This window comes from Felis catus, chromosome C1 (assembly GCF_018350175.1).
Source record: "Felis catus isolate Fca126 chromosome C1, F.catus_Fca126_mat1.0, whole genome shotgun sequence".
Taxonomy (NCBI): Eukaryota; Metazoa; Chordata; class Mammalia; order Carnivora; family Felidae; genus Felis; species Felis catus.
In genome coordinates this window covers 91,524,518-91,547,206 of record NC_058375.1, presented here as the reverse complement: position 1 = coordinate 91,547,206, position 22,689 = coordinate 91,524,518, and the positions used below count along the sequence as shown (strand labels likewise).

Here is a 22,689-nt window from a genome sequence, read left to right as displayed (position 1 = left end):
ACACAGCACACAGTACTCCAAATGTGTAAATCTGTGGACCTACAACTTAGCATTCCAGTGCGATCTTACAGAGAACAGTTGCATGCTAGAACCTCTGATAGCTAACGGTACATCAAAGCACACATGACATCCAACTGGGGGATTAAAGTCTTGCATCATCATAAGGCAACAGTATTACAATGTATAGCCAGACAAAGGTATTTGCAGACCAATATGAAAACAAATGGAACCTGTAACCCTGGGGTATAGGGTTTCTTGGTTTGTACCAGATACCCTAATCTACTTTCGGCATAAGGATTAGATGAAGCGCAGCGTGGTATCTGCAGATACATCAAAGGCTATTCTAAAATCCAGTTAGGAGTCCCAGTAAGCAAACAAGATGGGCTCCTTGGGGGGTCGACTCACTTCTGGTGGCAGCTCTCAGAAAAGTTTGGCTGATTTATTTGACCAAGGGTGATTTTATAATACCAGGGTCTTTGGGAGTAGGCATGGACCTACAGCAGATTCCAAAGCCAGTTTGGGTGAGAGAGAACTTGCTTATGCCTATTTTGTCCAAGTCTCACTCCCTCTCCTAAAGTTTGAAAGCAGGGAGGTGGATATCTTCTTGGTGTCCAAGGGTTTCCATTTTGTTAAGCCCAGGCAGCCAAATGAGCCAATGACTTACCAGAACAGCCCATGGAGGGCATAATTCTATTGCCTTACTATGTACCGTAAGTAATCACTCACAGCCCCAAGTGATTTTAGGATTCCCTCCATTGCACTATTTCATTTCCCCTATCCTTCATTGCTTATCCTCCTTTTCATGAGATGGTTTTCAGTTTTTGAGATGACATGAGTCTCCCATCATGATGGGTCACTGTGTTCAGGCATGGGCAATATTCTTATCTCTTCTAGAAATGGGTGCATCTTTCCAAACCTGATCGGAGATTATTCCATGACAACCACCCATGTTTTCAAAAATCCCGTTTATAGCATGTGCAGCCACTATATGGAGCCATCTCCATTTCCTCTCATACACACTTCCGAAAGAGATGACAGGCACAGGACACAAGAGCTGAGACAGTGTCTGCTACCAGCAGCTAATGATTTGATGATGAAGAGATTCTTGCTATTCCTTGTCTCCAGGGCAACAGAAAGAGCCTGACCACGGAGCACTGACATGACATCATGAAAGCTGCTACCACAATCAAGGCTTGTCCACGCATTGTTCCTGCCATGCTACTCAGTGCTGTCACCTTATTTCACTGGAATGGTTGCAATGCAACAGCAGTTACTTGCCCTGCCCGTCTGAGAATATTGGACCCTTACAGTGAATCAGGCATTTATTACTTTTCACAAGCACTAACACAGCTGGCGAAGAATAAGCCTGCTGCTTTAGAGAAGATGGGCGCCTTCCTGTTTCCAGCATCCAACATTCTGTTTCATTTGATCCTGAGGAGCACCACACCAGGTTAATGGACAACATTGTGAATAATGACTCTTTACTGCTCCTAAAAATCATCTTGCCAGTGTCTGGTGTTCAACAGTCTGCCTCCTTACACCTCACTTCTCACCTCACTTTCTCTGCAAGGCTCACCCCCGAATGCCGTAGCTCAATGCTCTGCATGTGGCACTAGGCGGTGAATACACATTGGTGGCCTAGAGAGGAAGCGAACTGGGTTTGAGTCTCATCCTTTTCTTTTCTAATTTTGTGACCTAGATAGTTGGGTTCACCTCTCTAAGTCTGTAAAATGCAGAAGGTGATATATTCTCTTACAGGGATGCCGTGAAGATTATTTGATCTTCTGCTTGGTGTCCACATAGTAAGGCAACAGAATGATGCCCTCCATGGGCTGATCTGGTAAGTCATTGGCTCATTTGGCTGCCTGGGCTTAACAAAATGAAAACCCCTTGGACACCAAGCAAGATGATGCAAACGCCTTGTCATGATGATGATGTCAGAATAAGATGATCTCTTTGGTCAGATAGGAGCCAGTGACTAAATATCTAACAGCTGTTTATGTACGCTGCTTCCTTCTTTGAGGTATTAACATGTGAAGTGACGTGGGATCAGCTACAGTTTGATGTCTTTATTTGAATTTCTGACTGGCTTGAGGAATTGGTCAGAAGGTATTTTCATGACCAGTTTGAGTGATTTTTCTGTGTGAAAAGACACAGGATTTTGCTTGAATTGAATGATTTGCATCCTTAGAACCCATCCTCTATCCTCTTTGTTAACCTCCTCCCCTACATGAGATGCTACCTCTCACCAGTTTGTATGTTATGGCAGCGCCTCTCTGCACACTTCTAGGCGCCGACCTTGAGAGCTAGGGAATCTAAGAATATAGTTTGCTCCTTCCAAGTGAGCATGGGTGGATGAGCTGTGGATTCTGGGAAATAAATTCACTGCACACAGAGGGCAGCGAATAAACATTTGCTGCCATTGGCACATGATAAAGTGATACTGAGACACAGTCAGTAACCTTTGCCTGTCGATGCTTGTTTTTGTCCAGAAGGCTTTTTCTCTGTTGTGCGGTGGTGTCTGTGTTCATAAGCACTCCTATTAATGAGGACCGAGGATTGTTTCCATCTCACTGAAAGCAAACTGATCCTGTGGCTGGGCTGTGGTCCAAGACTACGACACCGCAAGTTGCTATTACCCTCCCAGTTCTGAAGGAGGATTGAGCTTAAGACTGCATCTATTTTGGACCCACAGCACTGAGTTTGCGTGGCAAATGGAACAAGCAATGAGATCTATATCTTGGTTTTATAATAGCTCTATTGCCTACCAATTGTTTGACCAAATTTAACTCTCTGAGCCTTAGTTTCCTGATTTATAAACTGGGTATACTAGCACTCCTTTCAGGGTTATAGGGAAAGCTAATTGAAATAACATGTGTGAAGTGTTCAAGCATGCTTATGGCACATGGCATGTTTATTACTGAAATATTTTGAAATACACTTATTTGTAATAGAGGTGTATTCATTTGTAACACTCCAGTGAATTTCCCTATATGCTATTCATCTTTCCTGTTATTAAAGTCATAGCAGTTTGAAAAGAAGGACACAGTCAGTGGGAAAAGCTTAAGTACATTGCAGGCATAGAATTGGACTTACGCTGGGCCTGAGGAGAGCCCCTGGGGGTTTTAGTCATGATCTCTAGTTGTGTTTTCAAACACATTTTTCAGTGAGTAATGCATACTCTTGAGCTGGAAACTAGGCACCTGCTGAGGGAAAGAAAAGATCCCCAGTGAACTCCTGTCTTCTCTTGAAAAGAAATGTGTTTTCAATGTCCTTTTTGACTGTCAGTTTCTGGATGAAGTTTTTTTAGACAGAAATCCATGCTCTAAAGGAACATTATTTTCTGTACTGATGTTAAATTTGGAGCTAGGAACAGATAGTGCCTGGCCTTTTTTGATTAAAAAGTGTAAGACTACCTTTACCTTCAGATTTATTAACAAATTTGAAGCTGACTGTGCTATTCCACAAAACAATAAAATTCTCATTTGAAGCTGGGTACAAAGGAGAACTCTTTCTTCTACCACACAGATGGCTAATTCTGATGTTTTGAGATGCTAAACTCATGCCAGAGAAGTTAGTCACAATGAATGGAAGCTCTAACTTCTCCCTCAAAGACTGAAGGGGGAGTATCCAACAATCTTGAGCAAGGGTAGGAGGTTCAGGCATTTCATAGATCCTGGTCACTTCCCCAGCACAAGGGAGAAGACCTGCGATGTCAGATACCTCCTGAATATAGGACAGACTTTTCAACTACTTATCTTTTCCACATCCCCCACAAATGAATTTCAGAACATCAGGGAATCCACGTAAAGTTCTCTGTCCCCACCCAGAGACTCCCCACTTTCCCTTGATGGCTTCTGAGCACACATGATTAATTGCCTTGTCAAATATTGCTTAGAAACCAACATTTATGATTGGAATCTCCATTTATAGCTGTAATGGCTCATTGACAGCTGCAAATCCTTCCCAGCTCTTCATCAATTGCTGTTACCTACTGCAGTTTGCTTACAGTAGAACAATCCAAATAACAGTGATCCTTCGCAGAGCTCACTGGGCCCCAGGAACTGTGCTCAGTAATATAACCATTTCATTTAATTTCCTGACAATTCTATGAGATGAAATCATCTCTTTTTTTTAGAGAAGCAACAGCTTGGGCAGAGAGGTTATATAATTTACTCAACACAGGATGAGGCAGGGCCAGGATTCCAACCACTATTCAAGACAGAGCTACTTACTCAGCTAGAATAGACCTATTGTAGTTTTCAGTTTCCTTTTACAACCAGAGTCATTAGGAGAGAACTAAATACTCTGGACAGGAAACTTCATTTAACTCTCTAATTTATGTGCTTTACCCCAATCTCGAGTTTGATAACCTCCTTGAGGGCACAGGCTGTATTAACCTTGCTTTACATCTTATATAGCACCTAACATGATGCAGGGTTCATAGCAAAAGGTCCATAAATGTTTGGTTATTTATTGATGAATCCCTCAACCCAGGGTCTTTCCTCCAACCCTGCTTCTTTAGAGCTTGGTACTTTCACACCTTTTCTCCCTGCCCTGATAAATACTTCCTCAACAACTAGTACACTCATGTTAAAACATAAATTAATATGCCAATACAGCATACAGAGGGACAGCACATTTCAAACGCACAGACTAAACCAAGATTGGTTGACCCTGGCAGTGAGTTCCCTGCCTGTTGTGAGGGACAGTCACACTTCCTTCATGTCCTCCTTACCCTTTGGAGGTTCTGTTTCCTTCTTATTTTCACATTTGGTAGTGGCATTGCTAGGGCTGAAGAAATATCAACTCATCCTCTGTGCCTCAATGCCTTTGATTCACTGTTAAAATTCAGCCTTCCTTCTTTATGGGCTGGATGACATGTGGTTAAACTGTTACTCATATTATTTCTTTTAATCTTCTGCAAGAAAAAAAAAAACCTTATTCCCTTAAAAGTAAGAGTCTCAACTTGAGCATCTTTGTAGTATAAGAAGAGAAATCTTTGCTGAAAAAAATAGCACATAGCATGAATTTGCTAAGAATAGCAATAATAATACTAATAATAAAGTCTCCTGAGGAGTTCTAAAAAAAGGGGTGGGGGATCTGAATGTATTTCTGACATACAAATCCCTTAGGGTGTCAATAGTCACCAAGCTGAAAATGATCAATTATCACATCCAATAGGTCTGATGATGGCACAATGGATTGTTAAGTGTCCAATCATCATCCTGAGAAACTGGTTTATGTCCAACTACAGAACCCAGTCTGCTTTGGGTTGGATTAGGGGTCACCATAATTCAAGACCTGGCTAGCAGGCAGGCATTTTAGCATTACAGATAATTTCCAGGATTTAAGACGATCCTAAAATTGATGAAGAAGTGCTGCTAAGGTTAGGGTGAATCTAATGGACAAAAGTTTATAGTGAGAGCTTTACTTCTCTATTTGGAAACTGCAAAACTAAAAGGCACTGATGTTGGATAAATCGTAACTAAAATTTTGCATTCACAGGGGTCAATGAGGACTTGAAAGAACCACAAGAAAATGACACACTAAGTATTAAATCCCATCCATTTTTGAGTTTTTTTTTCTTTTTTCCAGGTAGCAGCTGTGACTAGGATTGCTTTCATTCTCATGTCATTTTGTTTGTAACTTGACTGCTTTCTTAAATTTGTTGATCCAATTTCCACCATTTTCAATGAAACTTTGAGGGCGGGAACCATCATGTAGCTCACCATGTGATCTTACTGTGTGATAGAAACTGGGTTAAATATCGTTATATTATTGAATTCTCAGATAGTGAGATGGATCTGATTCTTAGTGTCATTTTACATCAGCAAATTGAGGCTGAATAAGGCTAACTAATGGTACAGGACTGTAATGGCTGCATATAAAATGTTCGATTGAGTCTATAAGGACTCAGGCACATTAGCCGAAGTTGCAAATGTTACATTTTGTTTCATTATCCTTAAATTTCTGTCATTGCCCAACCAAATGTTCTTCCTTCTTTATCCCAAAATTTAAAAAATTAATAGGTGTTAATGTCTTTTAATAATCTTACTCATTTTCAAAAAAATAACTGAATATAAACATAATTTTTTGAAGAAAGAATATAAAGCTATCAACAGGAATAAAGCAGTCATATTTTTTATCTTCTTATACTTCCTTTCTCTCTGTCTCAGAAATATTTTATCAAGACACGTATGCAAGGAGGAAGTTGATTTAAAAAAATGGTAATTGGGAACCTGATAAAATATACTTCAGAGTAATGCTAATCATGTGTGTCAAGATAAAGGAAATTAAGGTAGCTTAAGTTTTCAGTTCTCTTCGGAAAAATCAATTATAAAGCAGTTACGCTGCTGACACTAAACAATAAATCCCTGGATTTAGTTCATAAAAAAAAAGCCTTCCACTTTTTGAAGGTTTTTTTTTTTTTTAATCCAACAGAAGAAACTCATAACATTGATTTTTTGAGAAAGAAGGGGCTATTTACATCAGGTATCTTGAAATCCAGATACATTCTTGATCTTAGCCTGTATGGATTAGAAATCACTTGCCATCTAGGGAATATGTCTTTATAAAGCTGCCATGGTTTACACTGCTCCTGGCCTTGGTTGAATGCCCTCTTACCTCAAACTCTAATGAAGAATGGCAAACTGGAACCCACCTTGCATTCACTTGGGGTTCAGAATATCGCGTCAAGTTCAAGGCTGGATGAAATCTCTCTGACAACATGCAGTTACTGAAAATGTAGCCCTCAGTCCTGGCTGTATATTGTAATTGCCTGGGAAGTTTTGGAGAATGCAGATGCTTGGGCCTGCCCCCAGGAGAATCATACTTATGTATGCTAGAGGGGGGCCAGCAATAACTATTCCATTTCAATTGCAATTAACCTTTATACAGTTGCTGAGATGTTCACAGTCTTGTCACTTTCTAGTTTTGGATGATTAGAATCTTGCTGTCATTCTTTCCCTTTTGTTCTCATAAAACCAATGACACAAAGGTTAAAGCCACTGAGAGGGAAAGTTTTTCAACAAGTGCGGTTCTGCTCATCGCTTTTCAAATGAGCAATTAATAATTCATAACAATTAACTGAGTTATGAGTTTCTCTTTCAATACGTTTCCAAACATGAATAGATTAAATGGTAATTGCCATCAAATTTTATGTTCTATTTCATGTGCCCAATAAAAGTTTATCTTTCGGAACTCACTTTGTATTTCCTTTTGATATATTCATAACCAAATGCAATATACTATATTAAAATATTTATTATTAACCTATCAAATATTAACCACTTTTAAATTATATGGTGAAAGAAAACAAATAGGCTACTTGTTTAAGTTTTCATGATTCTCCTTCTTTTAATATGATTTGGATTTGTAGAATACATGCTGGTAAAAACTGATGACATGAGATACTATACGAGTTCTGCCCCTTATATAATTTTTTCCAACGCGTGCGTATGCCCTTGATTTCCCAGCTACCATCATTCTGTGAACACTAAGTCATAAAAACAAATAAGCAAAACACCTGGGCTGTAGGATCAGCTTGTCCTAGGTTAAAATCTACACTTAGTATCTCATCCCCTAACTTCTCAAATTTTAATGCAAATATGCATATGAATCACCTGGAAATCTTGTTAAAATGCAGATCAGGAAGTCTGGGGGAGGGCCTGAAATTCTGATTTCTAACAAATTCCCAACTGCTGCTGAGGCTGCTGGCTGAAGGATCGCACTTTTAAGTTGCAAGAATCTAGACGTGCAGGGTACTTCGCCTCTTTGAGCCTCAATTCACTTATCTGTAAAGCGGGGATAACTGCTAATGGGATTTTATACAGATTAAACAAGTCAGGGTAAATGGCTTGGCATAGTTCCCAGCACATGGTGCCTGCCCACTTAATAGTGGCCACGGTCATCATTAGTAAATGCAATAGGGAGAGCTTATTAAAGCCCTGAACAATTTAAAGACTAAACAATTTTCATCTATGACTGAAAAATAAGGGCTAAACTAGAAAACGTCTGAGACTCAAATCATATATAAGATCCTAAGTTTAGAGGTTGGAGGAGAGATTCCTGTGACCAGAAAAACAAGCTAGGAAAGTGGTACAGGAGGTCTGTCTTCTCAGATTCCAACTAGAGTGGAGAACCCTCCTTAAACTGTCAGCCCTTAGAGGGAAGGGATCACATTTTCATTGCCTTTGGTGATAAAATTTAGCACAATTCCTGGTGCACAGTTGGGCTTTAATATTTTAAAACGAATGACAGTATGAATAAATGAAGGAATGGATGGGTGAATGAATGACGGCGTGAACAAGTGAATGAATCAAACAATCCTCTAGCCAGCCTGATTTGCTGGGGAGGAAAATTCAACAGATTTTGCAAGACTCGGTTAAGAAGCCCTTCTATCACCTTGGTTAAATTGAATTCAGTAACCAAAGATGAAATTAAGGGTATAGGTTTCCTAAAGAGTATGCTACAATCTGACCCCATTTGTTGTATATGAAGGAACATACTGACCATGATTGATTTAACCCATATTAGATGGGCCTTGTCAATAGGTGAAACAGAAACTCCTCCATCCCAAGACTCTGGACAGTCTTGAGTAAAAATGTGACTTCAGAAATTTTAAAGCCTGATATAATCAGACAGAATTCATATGTCATATCTATGTGTCTATACATAGTTTAGCATCCTTGGTGCAAAATCAGTTCCTTTAATTTTTATTTTAATTGGAAAGAAGAAGGGTGTGATATCTCAGTAAAGACCTCATAATATATCCAAATATCTTCCATGTGGGCACTAGTTAAAGCTGGATTGGCAAGATCATTGAAGATGCAGCCACTGTGACATTATATCACTAATAAACTGCTAGATTAATCCTGGTAACAAGCCTTCCTACAAACTCCCAAGCTTTGTCTTTTTGTACTCAAAATCATGCGAACAATGTAGTTGTCTATATTATTGATTTTCATGATAAAGAATACAGATTAACATAAGACTAAGTCCATAGGGTCCAAATACTAATTAAAAAGAGGTCTCAAGGTGATTCTTAAAAATAATTACATCAATATTTCATTATTTTTGTAGTTTTGTCTCTGAGACATACACCCATTTTCCCCAAAGAGTTGTAGCACAGAAGAAACCTGCAATACATAATATTAATCCTGCACTTTTGTAGAACATGGGAAAGAATTTTGTGAAAAATACATTTTTAGCAATTGTTTCTGTTTTAAAGCATCCAGCAATGTCTGGATGATCTTGACTGCTTTCTATGAGGATGAGTCGGTGACTGAAGTTGGACGTGGAACAGATGAATCGTGTATGAGCCTGAATTTCTGCGTGTATGTGCCTGTTTTCAATGAAATCCAGTCTCATTGGAATTTGCATCCAGATAGTCAACTGTGCTGTATTAATGCATGCCTCTTCTCCCACCTTGCAGCAATGGAAAACTGAAGGTTGACTATAATTTTTAAAAACAGAAAATTTGACAAAGATGAGAGGAAGAGCATATAGCCCTTAAGTAAGGATGGTCATGACATAATTCTGTTCCTGGAGGTAGAGCCACATGATCCAGAATGCCCTGGGTTCAGTGGACTCAGTCACACTCAAAAGGGCATTGGGCAGAAAAGGCAGGGGTTTATGGCCCTGACATACACTTTATTTAAAATAATTATCTCTGACATCAAAGCCGATGGTAGAAAAAAAAATTCTCAGTGGGTTCTGTATGTATTTTTTTCCTGCACCCTCCATGTTGTAGGTGGTATTATTACTATAATTCTCCCTTAGTAGAGCTTTTTGCTGATGTTCAAGGTGATGGGTTGTTCCTGTAGAATGCAACAGAATGATTCCTTACACCAACATGAGCAATCCTGATTGTATTATGGCCACCCTGACTTCTCTTTCATTAGTTGCTGATTGTACTAAATTGATGCTAAATTGACTCGGCTGGCTCGTAAGCCTTTAAACGGCTGGCACTGACTACGCCTGTGATCTTGTCCTGGAAATTATATGATTGCAGCCTTCATGTTTCTGGAAATCCTAACTTTCTTCTTAAGGTCAATTAGGGCCTGGTAAATATGAATCAGTTAGACCAGCCCCCCGTGATACCCATATCAAGATAGAAGACACACTTTAATGAAATGTGTGCGTTTTTTCTTAATGTCCTCTTCTGTCTCCTGCTTCATACTCTCTCCGCTTTATTAAACAGGACCTCTGCTTTTTTATTTCTAACTGCTGTGTGAGCTTGAAATAAATCAAACTATGGTCTGCAGGCCAAATGGAGCCTGTCTCCTGTTTACTATGGCCTATGAACTAAGAATGTTTTTTACATTTTTACGTGATTGAAACAGAATCAAAGGGAGAATATTTCATGGCGTGTGAAAACATATGAAATTCAAATTTCAGTGTCCATAAACAAAGTCTGATTGGAACATAGACACACGCATTCATTTCAACATCATGTTGGGCTGATTCGGGGCTACAACAGCAGAGGTGAGTAGTTGCAACAGACTGTGTGGCCCAGGAAACCTGAAATAATTGCTATCTGACCCTTTCTAGAAAATGCATGATGGCCCCTGGAGTAAATCACCAAAGTCTCTGTCTCCATGTTCGAAGTAAAAATGACAAAATCCTATAAAATGCTGCAGCAAACTCAATTAATAAATATTTGCTGGGGCGCCTGGGTGGCGCAGTCGGTTAAGCGTCCGACTTCAGCCAGGTCACGATCTCGCGGTCCGTGAGTTCAAGCCCCGCGTCAGGCTCTGGGCTGATGGCTCAGAGCCTGGAGCCTGCTTCCGATTCTGTGTCTCCCTCTCTCTCTGCCCCTCCCCCGTTCATGCTCTGTCTCTCTCTGTCCCAAAAATAAATAAACGTTGAAAAAAATTTAAAAAAAAAAATAATAAAATAAATATTTGCTAATAGCTGGTTTGCCATTTTGGTGGGGGCAGGGATTGCCCTCTTTAAATCTCGGTTTTTCTGTCTACAAAATATGGAAGATAATCTTAACCTCCCTTGTAGAATGAGATAATGCATACGTATTCCTGACACACATAAAATGTACAATAAATAACAACTTTTATTATTTTAAAATAGTTATTACTCCTCAGAAATTGGCCCAAATGCAAGTAGGTCAAACCATTTGTGAGGTTTCAGGATCACAGAATTTCAAACCAGCAAGGAGCCTGAGGATTTCACAGGAGATGCACAGAAAAGGCTGAGGTGTGGAACAAACATTCCTTGGAGAGCTGGTAGCAGTCACACCCAGAATCAGGATCCCTGATTTCATTGTGTTGACTTCTAAAATTTAGTTAATCAGGAACCCTAGCTAACCTGGTTTATCTGTGGCTCCTCTACCCCAGAATTCTGTTTGATGGGGGCTGAGGACTGATTTTTCAGTTACATAAAATTTTTTCTCCCACAAATTTCAAGTGGGGCGGCCCTTTTACAATTGGGCTGATTTACACACATAGACATTACCTTTATATACACAGCCTCAGAAGATTTTGAGATTCTCTTTCTCTTTCTCACACACACACACAACACTCACTAGTGGGTAAAGAGTGGCTCAAGGTGAAACGCCATTTATGTATTGTCTAAAGTAAGGAAAAAACTTCATGTATTGTATTTCTTCTTGGCCTCTCGATTATCTCACTATCAGATAGGACCAGGCTGTTGCTTCGAATCTGGGACACTAGTAGATAGAGTTGTACCCGCATTTCTCCATGAGTTTTGGCATTTCACACACCTTTCACTGTTTAACTTGTACAGTGGTGTAAAATTGTAGAGTTTGGGCATTCTTGTCATTTTCAAAATTCTCTTCAAATAAAGGGGGAAAATTCGTATGGATTGCCAAGTAAATATGGAATGTTTCTTTTTTTTTAATTTTTTTTCAACGTTTATTTATTTTTGGGACAGAGAGAGACAGAGCATGAACGGGGGAGGGGCAGAGAGAGAGGGAGACACAGAATCGGAAACAGGCTCCAGGCTCCGAGCCATCAGCCCAGAGCCCGATGCGGGGCTCGAACTCACGGACCGCGAGATCGTGACTTGGCTGAAGTCGGACGCTTAACCGACTGCGCCACCCAGGCGCCCCTTATATGGAATGTTTCTTATTGAGGTCAGAACTGAGGCCCCACTCTGAGCTGAGCACAGGGTAGCTGAGTAGCAGGCAAACCTCAGAATGTCAGGAAGTGGTCTGGAGTTGCTGTTAGTATACCCACCATCTGTATCTGTCTTATGCCAAGCTCTAACAATTCGAGAGTCACAGGTTTTGATTTTGAACATACTTAGGATATGATCCAACTGTGAAGGGAATTCTGAACAAGGCACTCCTTTCAAGCTGCCCCAGCCTTTGCCTCTAATGGTTGCTCCAAATGGAGTCATTAGTAATGTGAAGGGGGACAGCACTTTCCATGGCATGAGGGTAAGCCTTGGCTCCCCTGTTCATGGGTGGCATCAGGTCCCTGATGTACTGGAGATTGGTGGGATTTTTCTCCCAATCCCAAATTAAAGTTATGCTAAGAATGGAAGGGAAACAGGACTGGAACTGGAAAGTGATGGCTATTAGCATGACGGACTGCTGTGGCCACGTCCTGCTGAATCAGGAGAAATTTCACAACTGAGAGCAACCCTGGGGTTTGCTCTTCTAGATGACAAAATGAGCCTTTTCTCCCCAGGAGGACTACCAAGCCTATTTGTAATGCCTACAAATTGCCACTTTCTATCTTCTGTCGTCCTAATATTTTCCTTTTTAAATTACCTCAGGGAGGCTCCTACTGGTTCTGTTTAATGAGCACTTCCTTCCCACCCTTAGGAGTTGAACAACAGTAACATCAAGTACCCTTCCAACTATTTACTTTTCATCACTGTTATGTATGTGGTGCTCAGCAAGGGAGATGAGACTGTTGTTCAAGTTGCTAGCAAGGAAATTAAAAACTTGGATTCAGTGATGCCATTCACGTTTAGTGATAGAGATGCAAGAGCCAAAATGAGTGAAATCATATGTCTGGGCCTGCAAATGTGCTGAAGCATCACGGACATCCTTGTTTAAGTGACGTGCCACCTGTCAATGGATTCAAAATGTGAGGTCAACTGGTGAAATGTGAATTAGATGTTTTAATGTAACACAGCAAATAGCAGGTCACTGCAACTGGAGGCAATTGAAAAGTTACAAGTTAGGTTCACAGTATTTGTCCAGGGAGGTATAATCTTCATCTCAGTGAAGCAATTGGAAGCATCATCTTAATGATCACAAGTTGACAGGTCTGTAGATGTTAATCTCATACAAAACAAAACAACAATTAAAAAAGAAAATAAAAGAAAGAATCCTGATCTATAGTAAGAGAAAAGTTAGTTTCTAGAAAAAAAGGATTTACCAAGAAGTGAGGATGGAGAACATGGCCAGTGAGAAGCATGAGAATCTACCCATTGGTAAGGAAAGGCAAGAGCACAGAGGACAGCTGAATGGCCAAACTAGTTCTTAATACAACTTGAGGTATCTCATGATGCCTTCCCTTGGCCCACTGACTTGGTCTACTAGAGCCAAAAAGCTGGAAAGGTCCTAGAGGTCCTTTCACTCAACTATTCATTCAGGCAGAAACTCTCCCAAAAGCATCACTCACAGGAGCCCATCCAGCTTCTCTCTGAACTCTTCCAGAGTCTGGGGATTTATCATTACCCAAGGCACTCTACTGTATATTCTTAAAACAGCTGGGGAGAATAGTTGTTGGAAAATGCTGGAAAGTACCACCTCTCTCTTTTACCTACTGGTCTCCATTCTATCTTCCTGAACCAACATGTCCACTTGTTACATAAGAGCCCTCTGAACCCTGGTTGACATGTGTCAACCTACTTCAGCTTGCTTTATGAAAATCCTTTCACCAAAGATGGAACTCTCCTACATCACTATCTGCTGCATTATTATGTGGTCTCCCAGGACTAGACTCTTGACGTGGGCTGCTTGTCAGAAGGACTGCTTGTGGGGCACATGTCAGAAGGACTATAACTTCTTTTGGTCTTTGTTCAGCCTCAAGTTGTGTTAGCTTCTTTGCTGCTCATGACATATTGCTATCTAGAATTGAGCTTGAATGTGAGCTGAGATTGCCACATCTTTGTGACCTAAGCAATTGTGAACACAACTTTATACCATCCTACATTTTTGCAACTTCTATTTTTTAGCCTTAATTTGCAGCACAGTGTATGGCACACAGTGAGGACTAAATGTTTGTCAAAACCCTGTTGGGAACCCTTGGATAGCCATGTTGGTTATTTTAGGAGTCTTCTATTTTAGGTCATCTATTGGGAACAATTTGTTCTTTTATTTCTTAAAAAAAAAAAGAGCGTGTGTGTGTGTGTGTGTGTGTGTATTTAATAAGGGTCTAAGATCTTAATCCCACCCCCCAAGGATATTTTGAATTTTTCTTAAGGTTTGGGACAATGTCCCTTAAAGGTTTTTATTAACATTTCTTCACTTATGTGATACTACCATCTCTGTACTAACCCAGTGGTAATACTAGTTTCCTGACTCCTTTTTCCACTCTTGTCAATGCAAGTCAACAATTAGTAGACCACATCTTTTAACAAATATCTTGGTATCTGAATTCCCTCATTTTGGAAGATTCCAGAGCATCTAGATTTTCTAATTTGGCTTTGAAAAATATCTGTATCTTCCAAATAGCTGTGTGGTCTATAATACACTTTACAATACCTTTTCTATAAGCTTCTTGGTCTTGACTGAAAAATATTTCACTGTTTCTATCTTCTAATTCATAATGTGAGTCTATACCTTCTCGACCCATGGCAATCTTTTCTAACCCTATAACATATTTTTTTCAAGTTAGTTTTATTCTTGCATATCTTTATTCTGAGCATGAGTTACATTCCATCTCCATGATGCCTGCGTATTTATCCTTGACATTAAAAAATTGACATTATCAATGATTATTGTGGTAGGCAATGTTGACTGTCTTCTCAAAGATGTCTATATCCTAATAACCTGTTCTTTTACATGGCAATAGCAACTTTACAGAGAAATTACATAAGGACCTTGAGGTAGTGAGATTATCCTGGATTATCTGTGTGTGCCCAATCTAATCATGAGTCCTTAAAAGTGGAGATCCTTTCCAGCTGTGGTCAGAGAAAGATGTAATAATGGAAGAAAGGCAAAGAGAGATAGAAAGTTCTTGGCTTTGAAAGTAGAGGAAGGGGGGCATGAGCAAAGGAATGCAGGTGGCTTCTAGAAGCTAGAAAAGGCAAGGAAAAAGATTTTGCTGCTAGAACCTCCAGAAGGGTACACAACTCTGCCAATAGCTCGATCTTAGCCCAGTGAGATTCTTGTTGGACTCCTAAATACAGAACTTTAAGAGATACATTTCTGTTGTTTTGAGCCACTAAGTTTCTGATAGCTTACTATAGTAGCAGTAGAAAATGAATATAACTATTGTGCTCTCTCTGGGAAGGAAAACATCTAAGCCATAGAGTATTGTTCCCCAACTTTCCCTTATTCTTCTGAGAATAACTGTTGTCTTCTTTTCTTAACTCTGTGGTTTGCCACAGCGTTCAGTTTTTACAGTTTTATAAAGGTATTTTCACAATACCCTACTCAAACTTAATTAAAAATCTTCTTGATCAGGCCATTGAGTCTTCTGCTAAACACTCATTTTTCTATTCACAGTAATATATGTACTGATCCCTTCCAAGAACCCATATTCTGATATTGTAGGCCATGATCCAGCAACTGAATCTCAGCCTTCCCCTTGCTATATGTACTTAGTTCTTAATTTCCTACATGCTCTGTTATCTTCCAAAATCGTAACACTGAACTATGTTACCAAATCTTTGGACTTTAGTCCAAATATTCAGACTATAAGTTCTTTTGAAAGTACCATTAGTATTCATATAAACTAGGTAAAAATGGGAGATACTTGGTAGCTAAATATACACTGCATGATATTCTAATGTGTCTTATATGTCCTCCAGGGAAATGACACACCTTCTCTTCAGCCTCATTGGTTCTATGTGTGGCTATTTCCATTAAATTTTCCAAATCAAAATACCCCCAACCTCCCCTATGTCCATCTCCTTAGAACAAGTGTTTCATTACTTCCCAATACATGTTAACCCTCCGTGTTTTATGTGAAGCATGGAACATGGTTTCCTTTTGGATGGTTTAACTTTATTCTCTGGGATGTGGTTTCATCCCTCTTCACTAACTTCAGAGGGGCACATAAAAAAAACCCTCCTTCTCCTCAACATCTCATTCTTCTATTAGTAACCTCAACACTAATTTAGATTCTGCTTGGTGTCCTTGAAATCTTTTTCTTTCTCCTTTCTCTCCTAGATTGGGTGTGCTCCATGCTGTCTAAAGACCATTCATTCCAATGGTTTTCAAGTGTTTCACCTTTTATGTCAGAGAGAGCAGCTTACATTTATGGAGCACACAATTGGTGGCCCCCTGAGGGAGAAGGTTCACTTATGAACCTAGAGTTCTTCATTTCGCCTGCTGAAGCCATAGCATTGTTTTGGGGGTCAGCTTTGCTTTAATCTCTTAAATCAGCCTTGCTTATCATAAAGGGCTTTTTAGAACTTCCTAAGTCCACAGTTTGGAATTTCAATACTGGCCCAGCTTGCTGATGTTCTGCACTATCACTGTACAATAACTTTTAAACACAGATTCTTGCCTAGCATTTTGACACATCAACATGTGCTTGGAATTAAATAATAATAATCGAGTGCTTACTATGTACCATAAAGTCCACATTCATTACTTTCCTTGAATTTTCACAATTACCATATGTGTTAGGTCCTAGTATACCCCCATTTTAAGATGAAAAACTGTGCTTAGAGAGTCCAAGTGATTTCCTCTAAGTCTTGCAGGTAGTAGGAGGTGGAGGTGAAATTCAAACCCAGAGCCTAAGTTTGTCTGCTTCCTCCCTGCTCATGGCTACCAGCACCACTGCCAGCCCTATTTACCACTGCTTTCTTCTTGGCATTGGTTTCTTGTTGTCAGGTTAATTACTGCCACTGATAATGTGGCTAACTCAAGGATGGGTTCATCTCAGTAGAAGTGTGGGGGGTAGGGTGGGGAGGAGGGTGGAGGGAAGAGAGAAAGAGAGAATTGACTTGAGGGACTTATTTTGAGTACATTCATGTGTGTGCAGACACAGAGTGATATGAAAATATTTGTCAACCTATAATCGCCAACTAATTAGAATGATATCTGTTATATAGTACTGGTGCTGGAGGCACCTTACTATGACAGGTATTACCCTAGTAGTTGCTGAATCTTAGGGGTGGTCTGAGAGATCCTGGGGAAGGCACTTAAGGGTCGTCATGCCATAGCCATTTATCAACTGACAGCAGAACTTCTATATTTTTATGTAGAATATCAGCCCTATGTGGGTGGGTCTGAGGGAAGGAAAAGATATTTCAGAGTGAGAAAAAGCTATTGCATACTCAAAGGTGTATTTGAAGTATGTTAAATTTATATAACAAATCCCATCTCATCCTGTTCCAGTCCTTCCTTTACAGAGCAGCCAGAATAATCTTTCTAAAACAAAATCTGACAACTTCATTCCTCTGCTTAAAACTGTATGATGGATTCCGTGTCTGTCTCCTCCCCAGTGAGAAGAAATTCCTCAGCTTAGTGTTCATGAAGCCATATGATCTGGTCTCTGGTTGCCTTTTCAACATCTTCCCTCCCTCCCAACACATACACACATGCATGCGCGTGCACACACAAACACACACACACACACACACACACACCTCATCCCCCATCACATCAAAACTATTTGGTATTTCTGGAACATAGTGGGTTAGCTCATTCACTTTTGCTCAAGAAATTCCCTCCTGTAAAGCTCCTACTAATCCTTCAGTACTGAATCAAATGTCACTTCTTTGGGAAGCCTTACAATTCCCACCCGGGCTTCACTAAAAGCACACCTATAGGTCTTTCTTAGTTCTGATTATCTTCTTTCATAATCATTGGGTTGCAGGTTAGCCTCTTTCCTCAGATTGTGAACTCCATGCCTATATGTCCACAGCAGCTATCTTTCTTCATCCTTGTAGCCTCTACTGTTACCTCAATGCCTAATTCATGGAAGGTACTCAAGAAATACTCAAGAGGATAAAGCATTCGCTTCCATAATCTCATTTATCCATACATACCAAGGATGTGAGATGCTGGAGCTGAGGTACAGAGTTTTCTATATTGCACAGCCTTTATGTGGCAGGGCCACGTGTAATACAGTCTTCCAATTCCAGAAGGGAAAATTTGATGACTTTATAATACTCCAATAATTAATACAGAAAAATCAAGTTAGGACCTTTTTGGGATATATTTCCCCTAAGGCTAGATTAGTTTTCCTCTCTAATGTCTTTCTCTGATTATACTACAGGAACCCATTCCTCAGGTCCTGTTGCATCAGGAAATTTACATGGATCTTTCTTTTAGAGAAGTGTGTCTTAATTGTAAAGTCTTATGCCTTATGCCTTGAGTCTTGGACCTATTTTGGGTCCTTCCTTTGTCTGTCCCTCCTTCTCTCCTTTTGGCTGCTGGCATTCTCTGGGCCTCCACATCCAGATGTTCCAGGACCAATGACTGTCCGCTGAGTCCTGGCTCCTCATATGGTCCTTGGGATCCACCAAGTCATCCATACCCCTAAGGTGCCTTTTGGGAATCTATAGCATGTAGGATTTTTAACCATGGCCTTATGCAGAGCTCACGTGCAGGTGTGCTGCATGACTTCTGACTATTTGTCTTCTAATGCTCCTCTCCAGCATGGCTGGAGATGCTCACCTCCAGCTCCTTGATCCCATATTAACCTTGGCATACTCAATGGCAAATCTCTCAAACTATCACCACAGTTTTCTGCCGCCCATGACAATAGGATGGCAGTTAATTTCGCTTTGGCTTTACATTATGTAGAAGGGTAGCTTACAGATAAGTATAAATTTGACGAGTGGCTGGTGAAATATTCTGTAAGGCCCTGCACTTAGCTTTAGACAGTTCCTGCATGCTGACATTGTTTTCAAGTGAAAAGTAAGCAAAAACAAAAACAAAAACAAAACAAAACAATCCCAAAAAGGCAGAAAAACAAACAAAAAATGTCTAGAGCTGTGCTGTCCAATATGGTAGACACGTGTGGCTATTAGGCCTTGCAATATGGTCAGTCCTAATTGAGATGTTCTGTAAGAATAAAACACACACTTGATTTCAAATACAGTATGGAAAAAATGTATCTTTAATAGTTTTGATGTTGATTTTATGTTGAATGATACTATTTGAGATATTTGGGTTAAATAAAATAAGATGTTAAACTCAGTTTCTTTTTCAATGTGGGTAACAAAACATTTAAAATTCCATATGTGGCTTGCACAATTTTCTATTGGACTGCACTGCTCTAGAGGATTTGCCTGGTGGCTCTTTAATATTAGTAAGCTAAATGTGTATGGACAGACTCACAAGTTAGTGCATAATGAAAAAGCAGAAAAGGTTATGAATGACAGAAGGAAGCTTCTGCTCAGATTTTTAAATTTCTGTTCCCCGAATACATCGACATGCCACCTGCCTGACAAGCTTTTAAGAAGGTCTGATAATCCTCAGAGAAATGAGGCTGAACCAAATGGCATCTGTCTAAGTCTCACTGCATGGTGCCTAACCTCAGAGGCTTAAAATCAATATTGATTTTTTTTTCATTATTTTACCCTGGCATTTAAATATCCCTTAGATTTATTACCCTTAGGTTTCTGGTTAAGATTCAGTGATGGGTGTGAGAGCAGGGGTGGTAATAAGTTATGTAGATATCATTTAATTTATGAACTCTGGAGCTTTGAGGTAGCTTTCAGTTCAAGAAATATATTAACCACATCCACATCACCCTTCATTTTGCGGTGAGGATTTCCACGCTGGGTCCCTATTGTGCCACTTAATTTATGGTCTGGCCAGGTACATGGATCTGAGTACAATATTTCAATATAAGTTGCTCCTGCATTCAGAGGAGAAGAAGATGGGCTTCAAAGAAGCTGGCTGGACAGCTGATGGATTGCTCTCTCTCCTATACATAGGCTGGGGCTTTAAGTAGCTTTTAAAGCTTGTCAGTGGCTTGGGTCTTTTTCTGCTCTGAGAAGCTGCACACACCGGCCTGAACAAGCAGATCAGCCATGCTGCAGCAGGCAGAGGGCAGCTCCCAGAGTTACTTACGTTGACAGCCGTAGTGCCAGGAATTTCCCGGCAGACACTCATCACACTTAGGCCCTGTTGTTCCCGTCTTACACTCACAAAATCCTGAGCCATTACAACGATCATGGACTGAGCCCAAAGGGTTACAATAACACTCTGTAGAAACAAGACAACACACAGGCTGGAGACAAGTCTGCATGGCTTATAGGTTATCAACACAGGAGCGTCACTTAAATGCATCGCTTACTTAAAGAAAGATGTCCGCTAATGAAATGCTTTGGCAAATACAGCTATCTCAGGCCCCTTTATTTATTTCCTCAGCCTTCTGTGATGCTGTTTTTATGATATGGGAGGAAATTAACTGAAAACTTCCCAGGAAATAAGACATTATGCTCTTCATGGCTAACAGATCATAATAGAGATTCCATTTGTTAGGGCATTTTTAGATGGTTTAATGAACACCATGAGAAGTTTGTATATCAAGGATAAATCAATATGCCATCAGTGTAAAATCTGTTTTAAATTATTCAAATGGCCTTATCTGTTACACTCAATATTTGAGAACTGCTGAACATTTTTAAAGTGCAGTATGAATGCACTTTGTTCACTCAAAGGCATTTTTACTTTATGATATGGGAAAGCACTTTAACTTATTTATATATATACTGTTTGGTATGAGCTTTTAGATACTCTATCTGCTAGGCATGTTAGTACGGTTTTTATGCAGCCTAGGTTAACAATCATGAAAGAAAAATAAATTTTGTAATCCCAAGTAAATTTCAACATAGGCATAATTTGAGATATATATTTCATCATAATGTCTCCTGGCAGGACAAAACAACTTTGTCCAATGAAGAGTAAATAGAGTGTTTTCTGGATTCCTCACACACTCTTATACAGGATACTTTTGCTTCTGAAACTCTGTTTAGCCGAAAGGCTGAACTTGAAGTGGGGATTCCTTAGGTTTCCTTTAGTTTGAAAGGTAATAACAGCTAGTTTGCAGCTTTGGGGACTTGGGGGCCAAAGTTTCTTTCCTTGTTACCCCACTGTATAATCTTGGACAAGTCATTATGCCTCTCTGTCTCTCAGTTTCCTTTATACTAAAAGGGTCCTATTAAAAGGTTTTCTGGTTAAAAAACAAGTAAAATCATACCAGCCAACCAACCAACCAACCAACGGAAGCCCTGAGAGCCTTAGGTTAACAGCATCAAGTTTAGTGTTTTAGACTGGCAACAGAGATTCAAGGTTTAACGTTATAGAGAGGACTGGACATTTTGTTCTGGTTTTACTACAGGAATTAACTGGAGAATGTCTTCAGAAAATGTGGAAGACCTTACGATTATGATTTATTTCATGTTAGTCAATTTTTGAGTTCTGCATTATGGTGATATAAGCATTGATAAGACTAATAGTGATAGTGACATATGCAGGTAAAAATAAAACTAAATAAACTAAAATGTTCCCTCCTTGCCTGGCTTGGTTTGTATTTAGTAACTAGAGTTTTATTTTAAGTCATCATTTTCTATTTTAATGTGTGTACATGGGAGTTGTTTAAAAAGATTTTTTTTAAATAGTAATTTTGTATGGCTTTAAAATGTTTTGTGTACATATTTATACTATAAGTCTGTGCTTATACTTATTCAACATTTAATGTTTCTTACTATTTCAAGTGCATAAGTTGACAGTGAGTCACCAGCATTTTCAAACCAGGGAGTACAGTTATATCTAGCCAACAGGAATCCACACACCAGTCTAGTCATTTAGCCCATAGCAATTATATTAATATAAGGATTTAGATGCAAAGAAAGTAAACAAATTTTTTTTTTAAACATGGGACACCTAAACCAGTGATTGTCACAGGAAGGGTGGTAAGTGTTATGTTATACAAACAGTAGGGAAAATAAGTGACAAGGAGAGGTTTACCACCTTATGTACAAATAACTTAGTTTTTTAAAGAATACCATGGTCAATGGTAGATATTGGTGATGGCCTTGGAGTATTATATTTTATTACATTAAACCAGGAAGAATATGCAGGACTGTTAGGCTAAAAAATAACATGAAATACTTTGGAGGTTTGATTAAAAAGTTACAGTACAATTGATTTATAGGTATTAGAAGTATCCTGTCTATAGAAGGTACCTCTGACTACCTGATCTTGGGTTTCAAAGGGAATAAAAAGACAATACTTCATAATTTGAGATACGTTTAGTAGCAAATGCTGAACCCTGTGTTTCATTCTGATGTCAAGCTTGTTACCAGAGATTATTAGCAGTGATTACCCAAGGTCACGAACCACATATCCTCTAACTTCCTGCTTAATGCTTGAGTTTATATGAAACAGAAGCATGCAAGGGTGTCATCTTCATGTAATTGCTGCGTAATACAGGGTAATTACATGCATCTTTGGAGACATGGCTGTGCTTGGAATTTGTATGAAAATGGGGAAATTCACCAGTAACCAATAAGCAGCAACCACTGTGGCAACACGGAATAGCCTGCATTTTATATTTG

The 22,689-nt window shown here is 39.5% G+C and overlaps 1 protein-coding gene across 9 annotated transcripts in view; it reads right to left on the bottom strand.

Moving 5' to 3' along the window:
- The window catches only part of NTNG1 (netrin G1), a 338,068-nt gene that overhangs the window by 25,484 nt on the left and 289,895 nt on the right, over window positions 1-22,689 (bottom strand). For 5 of the 9 annotated variants that reach the window (XM_023258950.2, XM_019837529.3, XM_019837534.3 and 2 more), the window contains one exon: window positions 20,198-20,332. The exons of the other annotated variants lie outside the window; for them this stretch is intronic. In XM_023258950.2, the coding sequence (XP_023114718.2) occupies window positions 20,198-20,332 (135 nt within the window). The remainder of the gene's footprint in view (window positions 1-20,197; window positions 20,333-22,689) is intronic. 9 annotated transcript variants of the gene reach the window in all.